Source organism: Tasmannia lanceolata, unplaced genomic scaffold (assembly GCF_043159265.1).
Source record: "Tasmannia lanceolata isolate RefF3 unplaced genomic scaffold, GAP_Taslan_0.1 ptg000006l, whole genome shotgun sequence".
In the NCBI taxonomy this organism is placed as follows: domain Eukaryota; kingdom Viridiplantae; phylum Streptophyta; class Magnoliopsida; order Canellales; family Winteraceae; genus Tasmannia; species Tasmannia lanceolata.
The window spans coordinates 16625047-16636013 of NW_027518683.1; the positions used below are offsets into that span (position 1 = coordinate 16625047).

General features: G+C 41.2%; 1 protein-coding gene across 1 annotated transcript; it reads left to right on the plus strand.

Annotated features, from left to right (window-relative positions):
- Positions 1 to 5659: 5659 nt before the first annotated feature.
- On the plus strand, positions 5660 to 10732 carry LOC143878767 (uncharacterized). The gene has a single exon (XM_077381008.1). The coding sequence runs from the start codon at positions 5660 to 5662 to the stop codon at positions 10730 to 10732; it is 5073 nt and encodes a 1690-aa protein (XP_077237123.1).
- Positions 10733 to 10967: the final 235 nt, after the last annotated feature.

Here is a 10967-nt window from a genome sequence, read left to right on the forward strand (position 1 = left end):
ATAGGCCCTCACATTGATAGGGTGTGCCCAAAAAATCAGCTCCATAGGATCATCCCAACCCTTCAAACTGTGAAGGCAAAAATTGATAGATTTGTGAAGATTTTTACACGTCCAATTTTGCCTCCACAAATCGTAGGGTTGGGATGATCCTATGGAGTTGATTTTTTGGGCACACCCTATCTATGTGAGGGCCCATCAAATGAATGGTTTGCATCACCCAAACAATGTGGGGCCCACTATATTTTAAGCCGTTGGTGTAGCTACACTTTTCTCATATGTATATATATATATATATATATATATATATATATATATATATATATATATGAGAGAACATTTCCTACATACTTGTGTAGGTAAGTTACCTACGCACTACCTTAAAATACAGTGGGGGCCCACATTGTTTGGGTGATCCAAACAATTCATTTGAATGGTCCTCACATAGATAGGGTGTCCACAAAAAATCAGATCCATAGGATCATCCCAACCCTACGATTTGTCGAGGTAAAATGGACGTGTATAAACCTTCACAAATTAGTCCATTTTTTGCCTCCATAGTTTGAATGGTTAGGATGATCCTATGGATCTGATTTTTTGTGGACACCCTATCTATGTGAGGACCATTCAAATGAATTGTTTGGATCACCCAAACAATGTGGGCCCCCACTGTATTTTAAGGTAGTGCGTAGGTAACTTACCTACACAAGTGTGTAGGAAATGTTCTCTCATATATATATATATATATATATATATATATATATATATATGAAGAAAGTGAAGCTACACCGCCGGTGTAGCTAACTTAGCTACACCGCCGGCTTAAAATACAATGGGCCCACATTGTTTTGGTGATCCAAAGAATTCATTTGATTGGCCCTCACATAGATAGGGTGTCCACCAAAAATCAGCTCCATAGGATCATCCCAACCCTACGATTTGTGGAGGCAAAAATGAACGTGTAAAAACCTTCACAAATTTGTCCATTTTTGCCTCCACAGTTTGAAGGGTTGGAATGATCCTATGGAGCTGATTTTTGGTGGACACCCTATCTATGTGAGGGCCAATCAAATGAATGGTTTGGATCACCAAAACAATGTGGGCCCATTGTATTTTAAGCCGGCGGTGTAGCTTCACTTTCCTATATATATATATATATATATATATATATATATATATATATATATATATATATATATATATATATATATGAGAAAAGTGTTTCTAGTCCGGCCGACTAGAGATCATTCTCTAGTCCGCCACCCAAAAACACATGGGTCCCACATATTTTGTGGTGATCTAAAGCATTCATTTGATAGGCCTCATCATAGATAGGATGTCCACAAAAATTCAGCTTCATAGGATCTTCTTAACCCTTCGATTTGTGGAGTTAAAAAATGGACAGATTTGTGGCGGTTTATAGTCGTCCATTTTAAGCTCCACAAATCATAGGGTTGGGATGATCCTATGAAGCTAATTTCTTGTGGACACCGTCTCTATGTCAGGGCCCATCAAATGAATGCTTTGCATCACCCAAATATGTGGGACCCATGTGTTTTTGGGTGGCGGACTAGAGAATGATCTCTAGTCGGCCGGACTAGAAACACTTTCCTATATATATATATATATATATATATATATATATATATATATATATATATATATATAGAGAGAGAGAGAGAGAGAGAGAAAAGTGTAGCTACACGTATAGCCACACCAACAGCTTAAAATACAGTGGGCCCCATATTGTTTGGGTGATGCAAACCATTCATTTGATGGGCCCTCATATAGATAGGGTGTGCCCAAAAATCAGCTCTATAGGATCATCCCAACCCCTACGATTTGTGGAGGCAAAAATGGACGCGTAAAAACCTTCACAAATTTGTCCATTTTTGCCTCCACAGTTTGAAGGGTGGGGATGATCCTATGGAGCTGATTTTTTGGGCACACCCTATCAATGTGAGGGTCTATCAAATGAATGATTTGGATCACCCAAACAATATGGGCCCACTGTATTTTAAGCCGTTGGTGTAGCTAAGTTAGCTACACGTATGTGTAGCTTCACTTAACTCATATATATATATATATATATATATATATATATATATATATATATATATATATATATATGAGGAAACTGTTGGTGAGCTAACTTGCCCAATCACATGGGTCCCACATTTTGGGGAGTGATCCAAACCATTCATTTGCAAGGCCTTATCATAGATAGGGGGGTGTACCAAAAATCAGCTCCATGGGATCATCCTAACCCCTCCATTTGTGAAGGACAAAAATGGGGCATATTTGTGTCTGTCCATTTTTGTCCTCCACAAATGGAGGGGTTAGGATGATCCTATGGAGCTGATTTTTGGTACACCCCCCATCTATGTAAGGGACTTTCAAATGAATGGTTTGGATCATCCTAACAAAGTGGGCCCCCATGTGATTGGGCAAGCTAGTTCACCATAAGTTTGGTGAGCTTAAGTTTCCTCTCTCTCTCTCTCTCTCCATATATATATATATATATATATATATATATATATATATATATACATGTACATATCTTACCATGGTACTTCATGACGTAGTACTTTTGTATATAGGTCGGTGGGCCGCATGTAGTGAATCCAGATGGACGGCTAAAGGGCATAGCTGCATCTAGAGGGTGGCCCATCATCCACTGGAAGCTAGAGAGAGGAAGGTTTCCCTTAAATTTTGGTTTCCTTTTTTCAATTTTCGGTAGGGCTGAAAGTTCCAAGGCCAAAGAGATCTCCTATGCCTATGGAGATGATTAAGTTAAACAAAAGGAAACGAAATTCGATTCGATTCTACTGCAATGGAAGATGTACTGCCCAATTAAGATTGGTATTTTTTAATTCAAGAATGTGAAGAGCAATGAAGATATTCCAAAAATAGACTAGAAAATTTATTTGGGGGATTTGTAATAAAATATATATATATGAGAAAACGGTTCCTACACATATGTGTAGAGAGTTCTCTACACACTAGCTTAAAATACAGTGGGGGCCCACATTGTTTGGGTGATCCAAGCCATCCATTTTAAAGGCCCTCACATAGATAGGGTGTCTACAAAAAATCAGATCCATAGGATCATCCCAACCCTACGATTTGTGGAGGTAAAATGGATGTCTTTAAACCTTCACAAATTAGTCCATTTTTTGCCTCCACAGTTCGAATGGTTAGGATGATCCTATGCATCTGATTTTTTGTGGACACCCTATCTATGTGAGGGCCTTAAAAATGAATGGTTTGGATCACCCAAATAATGTGGCCCCCACTGTATTTTAAGCTATTGTGTAGATAACTTATCTACACATATGTGTAGGAACCGTTTTCTCTATATATATATAAGGGCCTTTTTGTAAAAGACGGCCTTAGAAGTTATCTAGTTTAAGTAGAAGAGAAAATAAAATATGTGGGGAAAAAAATCTTACTGTATAAGTTTGTAAAAGAGCCTCTAGTTTGGCACATTTTTTAAACAAGAATTTGGTTTAGGTATTTGCAAAAGCAAAGGCTAAGCAAGAGCATGGTCTATCGGAAGACACTTGTGTTAAGGTTGCCCGTGTTATTATATGTTAAATTTCACAGGATCTCACCGTTGGATCGTGTTGAGATCTCACCATTGGATTAGGATGAGTTATCAGTGACATCTGTGGCACAGACATCTCTTCTTCAGCAACATTTGTAATATAAATCTATCCATCAAAACGGCAATTGACATTGAGTCAAGAAAAAGATGATAATACCCCTCCCATAGATGTTCCTTCATAATGTCCAAGTAGTTAACAACTTTGATCTCAACATTAAAATAAAACTGACCATCGTGATGCAGAGTTAGAGGTATTTTCTTTCTTTCAAGAAAATATAACTAATGATCTTTAGCACCGAACACTTGTGTACCCATACTTACAAAATCACTTCAAGCAGGTGTGGGAGGCTTTAACATTGACATAGTGAAAGTTTTATACTTTACTTCAAGACCAATTAACATGTGAACAACTTTAGAAATTTTTACAAAATACCACTTATCCAATGTGGTGTTTTTAAATAACTACGCATTCTTTCGAGATATACAAATGACCACCTATTGTTTCAACTTTAATTTCAAAAGACCACATGCTATCAACTGGCTCCCGAAAACCCCAACCGTAGTGGTCTTTGACTAAGAACAAAATTAACCTTTATATGGTAAAATGAGTAAACTACTCCTAATTTATACCATTATTATAAAAACATGTACTATTTTTTTGTTGGGGACCTAGGTAGAACTCATCCTTAAAAGCTAGGTGTTAGCGGAGGGTGACCGAGTCCTTATAAGCCCTTCCACATCAGGATCTCAATCCCAACACGAGATCTTTGCTTTTGAGAGGAACCCTGACAATTTTCCCCTCCATGCAGAAGCAACATGGGAACTCCGGAAACGGGAACTCCTTTTCCCTGGATGTTCTTCTGTTTCTTCCATATCTTGTATGGTTGCTGGACCAGATAAAGTTTCTGAGTCCAATTCTCGATTTCCTCTCTTATCTCAAGCAGATGTAGAATCCTTGCTCAATGAAAACAAAGGTGTCTGCAAGAAACTCTCTCCACCAGTCATCTCTTCAAAATCCTCGTCTGAGAAAAACTCATCTGGAAAAAAGAAAAATAGAAAAAAAGGCCTCAAGAAAATTCTCCCTGAGGAACCTGAGACCCTAAATGCTTTCAACCCCCCCCCCCCCCCCCCCCCAAAGCCTACTGTAAACCAAGTCATACTTGCTTCCTCCCTCCCTTCCAACTAAGATGGTCTGATCCAGGCCCCTGAGCCCCTCTCTGTTCCCATTGAAACATGTATCCTCTCAGACCATTCCTTTCCTAGTACTATTACTAGCATCTCTACTCCAAGAATGGAGCTGCTCCCTCCGGCGTCCGACACCCCCTCCCTCCTGCCTGATACCTCTTTCCACCAGGGTTTGCTGCCTTTACCCTCTGGTCTATTTCCTGGACCAGGAAAATCCCCGATTTTTTCCCCCTCTCTGCAAAATTCTCGCCCTCCCCATCGGCCCTCCGGAACCCGCAGTTACCCATCGGGTATTACCCAAAACCTGCCTAGGCGCCAGGCCCGATCTCTGAGCCCGCCAAAAAACCCCTTTGAAAATTCTTTTGAACTTCAAAACTTCCCGCCCCTTCTTTCAATCTCAAAACAGGGTCCTACTCATTCTCAATATCAGGCAACAGTTCAGCATTCTGCAGTTCAAATTGAGCAGGAACTTTCTGTCTCCCGCCTCAACACCCAAGTTTGCCCCTCACCCGAACCTCAAACCCAATTGAAACCCCCCAATAAACCTTCTCCACCCCACCCATGGACAAACCTCTTTAACAAACCCAAATCCTCCATCCCTGTTAAACTAAATTGAGTCCAGATGCCCAACTGCTCTGACTCTGGAAACCATATCATCAACTTCTCTATGGAGGAAGTTAAAAAAGGCAGCAACAAATGGGAAAATAGCCTAGTTGGGTTTTTCCTTGGAAAAAGACCATATGTTCTAAACCTTCAGGAAAACTTGGAAAAAAATGGAATCTAAAAGGCTCTCTTCAAGTATCCTCTCTCAGAAACGGCTTTTTCCTATTCAGGTTTAGCTGCAATGAAGACTGTGACAAACTCCTTGAAATGGAAGGCCACATGTACGCCAGTAGACCCCTCATCTTGAAGAAATGGTCACCTAAAATAGTTCTCACAAAACCAGAGCTAGCATCCATCCCAATCTGGATCAAGCTCCAAGGCCTCCCCCTCCAATATTGGAACCAAGATGGCATCAGCAAAATAGGCAGTGCTATCGGCAACCCCCTTTACATGGATGCTAAAACAGCAGAAGCTACAAGCCTAAACTTCGCCAGACTCTGTGTAGAAATTGAAGCGGGTGATCCTCTCCCCTCCTCAATTGAAATCCATTCCCCCTTCGGAGTGGAAATGCTCGAGGTTGAATATGAATGGAAGCCCCTCTCCTGTAAAGACTGCAAAACTTTCAGTCATTCAGCGGATAAGTGCCCCAAAAAATCACAATCAGAGCAGAAATCTCTCATTGAATGGAGACCTGTCCAAAAGAAATCGACCCCCATCGATTCAGAACCTCAACTCTCGATCATTGCTGCTCTTGTTGAACCATCCCTTCCTGAACCTGAACTCCCCCACCCCTCCTCTCAACCCGCTCTACCTATTCCAGTTTCTAAATCCCCCCCTCTCTCAACCATTCAAACTTTCAACCCATTTTCTTCCCTTGACTCTGATAACCTTTCAGAGCCATACCCTGAAGGAAATCAAATTGAGTTTACTGATGAAGACTCTGAACCAGAGTTACCAAAGGCTTTTGCTAACCTAAAGAAACTCTGGTCCCCGGGTCTTGCAGACGCATGCAAGATACCTGTCAAGCCCAATTCATCCCCTGCAAATGCTCCTGGTAGTGCCAAATTTCCACCTCCCAAAATACCACATCTCTTCGCACCATACAAGCTGATCTCCCCCAAATTCAAAAAATGTCTGACACTAGTTGTCCTACCTCCCTCAATCCAACCACTGTTACCCATGATTAAATTCGGTATTTGGAACATTAGGGGTCTTGGTACATCAAACAAAAGAAAAGAAGTGAGAAATCTGATACAAAAGAACAATCTTCCCCTTATCAGCATCCTTGAAACACATGTTTCTCAAATCAACATGCAGAGATACATTGATGAAATCTGTGGGACTTGGAATTCCTATGGTAACTACTTATCATCTGACAGAGGTCGAATTTGGCTTCTATGGAACCCTCAGATGATTCACCTCAACATTTTGCTTGAGTCAGATCAATTTCTTCATTGTGAGGTCAGATATCTCCAAACTCAAATTAATTTCAATCTCACCTGCATTTATGCCAGAAACAAAGTCATTGATCGAAGAGTCCTCTGGAACCAACTCCACTCAATATCCCTCAACATTGTCCTTCCCTGGATCACTACGGGGGACTTCAATGTCACCCGATTTTCTGATGAAAGAATAGGAGGAGCTAATCCAAATGCTGTCGAGATGGATGAATTCAACAACTGGGTGGACTCGTGCTACCTTTTTGATCTTAGATCCCAAGGTCAATCTCTCTCATGGAATAACAGATCCAAAACTGGTAACTTGAAACTCAGAAGACTTGACAGAGCTATGGTAAACTCAGCATGGCTGGAAAATTTCCCAAGATCCACAAATTCATACCATCATCCTGGCCTCTCTGACCACTCCCCTCTCATAATCCAACTGGATAACAACCCCCACACCATCAAAATCCCTTTCCGATTCCAGTCAATGTGGTTGGAAGACTCCTCAGTTTACGAAGTGGTGGAAAGAGCTTGGCAAACTAAAATTGAAGGCACTCCTTTGTTCTGTGTCACCCAAAAACTCCGAGAGGTAAAAAAAGCTCTGAAAACATGGAACACTGATACTTTTGGAAGAATTGACATTCAGGCTCCTCTGTTAAGACAACAACTTGATGCAATCCAAAACCAGCTTGCCCTCTCTCCCACTGATATAAATTTAAGAAATGCTAAAGAAGAAATAAAAGATTCATACATTCGAGTTGCAAGAAAAGAAGAAATTCTCTACATGCAAAAATCTAGAGTAAATTGGTTGACTCTCGGGGACTCCAACACTGCTTTCTTCCATTCTGCTATGATGGCTCACCAAAATCAGAACAATATTCAAGGCACATCAACTCCGGATGGTACCTTCTCCACTGATCCCAGTATCATTTCAAATACCATGGTGGATTTTTTCAGCAATCTTCTGAATTCCAGCGAGAATAACCAACCAACTGCCAAATCCATCATCCCTGACCCCATCAGAAATTTAACCACCCTCCAGCTGGATCACCTTGCAAAGCCTTTCTCAAAGGAAGAAATTTGGGATACAATCTCCTCTTCTGATGGGAACAAAGCCCCTGGCCCTGATGATTTCAATGGCGATTTCTTTAAAGCTTTCTGGTACCTGGTAAAAGATGACATCACTGAAGCTATTCTGTCTTTCTTTTCCAAGGGTAAAATGCTCCCTCAACTTAACTGCACTTTCATTGCCCTTATCCCAAAGACCCCCGATGCAGCCTCTCCAGAAAAATATCGTCCCATAGCCCTCTGCAATTTCCTATACAAAACTATCACAAAGCTAATGGCAAGTAGACTCAAACCAATCATGGACTCCCTGATAAGTCCTTTCCAGTCAGCTTTCATCCAAGGTAGATCTATACAAGATAATATCCTTCTCTCCCATGACCTTTGTCATAATTTTCATAGGAAAACCTCCACCAAGGCTATGTGTATCAAAATGGATCTCAAAAAGGCTTTTGATAGTGTGAATCACTCCTCCTTGATTTCATTTCTTCAAAAAATTGGTTTCCCCCAGATGTGGTGCAACTGGATACACCAATGCATTTCAACACCCTCTTTCTCAATCCTCATCAATGGTTCCCCGCAAGGCTTCTTTAAATCCTCAAATGGCCTTAGACAAGGGGATCCTCTTTCCCCTCTCCTCTTCTGTTTCGTAATGGAAATGCTAACCTGTCTCCTTCAAGTTTACCTTTGCTCTGGTCAGATTTCATCTCCGTTTTCTCGAAAAAATTTCACTATTTCCCACCTCCTTTTTGCTGATGATGTAATGTTGTTCGTGGACCCAACCTCCTCCTGTGCTGAAGGTGTAATCAATTGCCTAAATCTTTTCAAGCAATGTTTTGGCCTTGAATTTAACCCCGGGAAAAGTGAAAATTTCTTTTCAGGAATCTCAAATGGGGTCAAAAGAGCAGTCTGCAACATTCTCCGTATGGAAGAGGGTCACCTCCCAATCAAATATCTGGGATTACCTCTCATTACATCCAGATTAACAGCCTCTGACTGCCAACCCATCATCGATAAGATCAGGAACCGCCTCTCTGTGTGGACCAACAGAAACCTCTCAAGATCAGGAAGAGCTGAACTTATCAGAACAGTTCTCAGCACTTACCAGATCTACTGGTCTGTTGCCTTTCATATCCCTGCAATTGTCCTGGACAACATTGAAAAAATTCTGCGGAACTTTCTCTGGTCTGGTAGTAACACTGAGAAAAAATACCACAACATTGCTTGGGAAAGCTTATGCAAACCTAAAAGAGAAGGAGGCCTTGGGATCAGGAGACTTCCAGAGTTGAACAAAGCGGCTCAACTCAAGCAACTGTGGCATATTCTTGACAACAAAAATGTTCCTTGGGTCAAATGGTTTTCTCTCAAATACATTAGGAACAGAAGTATCTGGACCCTCCCCATGCCGGCAAAACCATCTTGGGCAGCCAGAAGCATCATCAATGCCAGAAATTTGGCTTCCTCTCTTGTATGCTACATTGTTTGCCCGAATTCAAAACTGAACTTTTGGACCGACCCATGGCATCCTGCTGGGCCCATTTCCAATCAAATATCCTTTGAACCCCTCCTCAACCTCATCCCGATCTCTGCATCAATCAATCGCATTTTTGAAGAAGGCTGGTGGAACCTCATCCAAACCCAGCCATATCTCCAGGAACTAAAAAAAATAACAGACACAGCTCTCATCTCTTCCAGCCAAGATACAAAAGTCAATTGGAAACCTGAATCTAATGGTCACTTCTCCATTCGAAGCGCTTGGAATTCTATAAGATCTACAGGCCAGAAAGTTCCTTGGGTCTCCTCCATTTGGTTTCCTGGTCATGTTCCAAAATTCAGCACAACTGCATGGCTCGCTATCCAGAACAAGCTAACCACGAAAGATAATCTCCATTTCCTCGGCCCAGCCAGAGACAGAACCTGTCCTCTTTGCACTGCGGAACCAGAATCGACAAACCACCTTTTTTTCAATTGCAGCTATAGTGCCTGGATTTGGAGACAAATTTTAGGGCGAGTCTCTGATCGTAAGAAGCAAAAGAAATCCCTAAATGAGGAAGAAGCATGGATAAGAGGTAAATTTAAATTGAAGGGTCAGTCATACACTTTTATTCGCTTATTGTTCACTGCTTCTATCCATCATTTATGGCTAGAAAGGAACAACAGAGTTCATGAAGGTCGAAATCTGCACAAGCATTTCACTTTGAAAAAAAATTTCAGAGCTGCGAGAGAAAAATCCCTCTTCCTAAAGCTAGACGACAATCCCTCCGAGATCTCCAGGAAAATTTCTCAGCTCTGGAAGCTTCCTCTGTTCCATAAGCAACTGTCACTTAATATTTGCTCCTGGAAGCCCCCGCAGCCTGGATGGATTAAACTCAACACCGATGCATCTCTTGCAAATGAAGAAGGTAGCATTGGAGGCTTACTAAGAAGTAGCGACGGCAAATCTCTCAGCCTGTTTTCTCTTAGCTACCCAGCAGCTCCCATTCACGATCTTGAGATTGAAGCAATTCATATGGGGCTCAATCTTGCAGTGAGGGCGAATTACAGATGCCTATGGATAGAATCTGATTCCCTTCTTGCTGTCAATGTCATCCAAAAATCAGCTCCATGTCCATGGACAAAACTTATATCTCTTGAAAAGATAGACTCGATGCTATCAAACCTGCAAGCGTGGAGCATCTCCCATCTATGGAGAGAAGGGAATAGAGCAGCTGATTATCTATCCAAAAGCAACTGTCCTATGAAAGGATTCCCAATCTCTCATTCTGTATTTCCTGATGAATTCCAAAATATTTTGTTAGAGGACTCCTCGGGAGCCATATATATCCGATTGTAATTTTTCTTTTTTCTTTTCAATATATCTGGTGGGGGTCTGCCTAACCCCAAATTACCGATAAAAAAAAAACATGGGAACTAAGAAATCTCCATCCTGAGAGATTTTTTTTCGTCTTCATGGGTAACCCAGAGTCGACTGAGATTTTTTTGCCTTTTTTCATCTTCATGTACAATTTTTTTGTTAGGGACCTGGGTAGAACTCACCCTTAAAAGCTAGCCATTGAGGGGAGGATGCC

Excerpts from the sequence above, each read along its gene's own strand:
- LOC143878767 (XM_077381008.1), top strand. The coding sequence starts at position 5,660 with ATGGAAGGCCACATGTACGCCAGTAGACCCCTCATCTTGAAGAAATGG.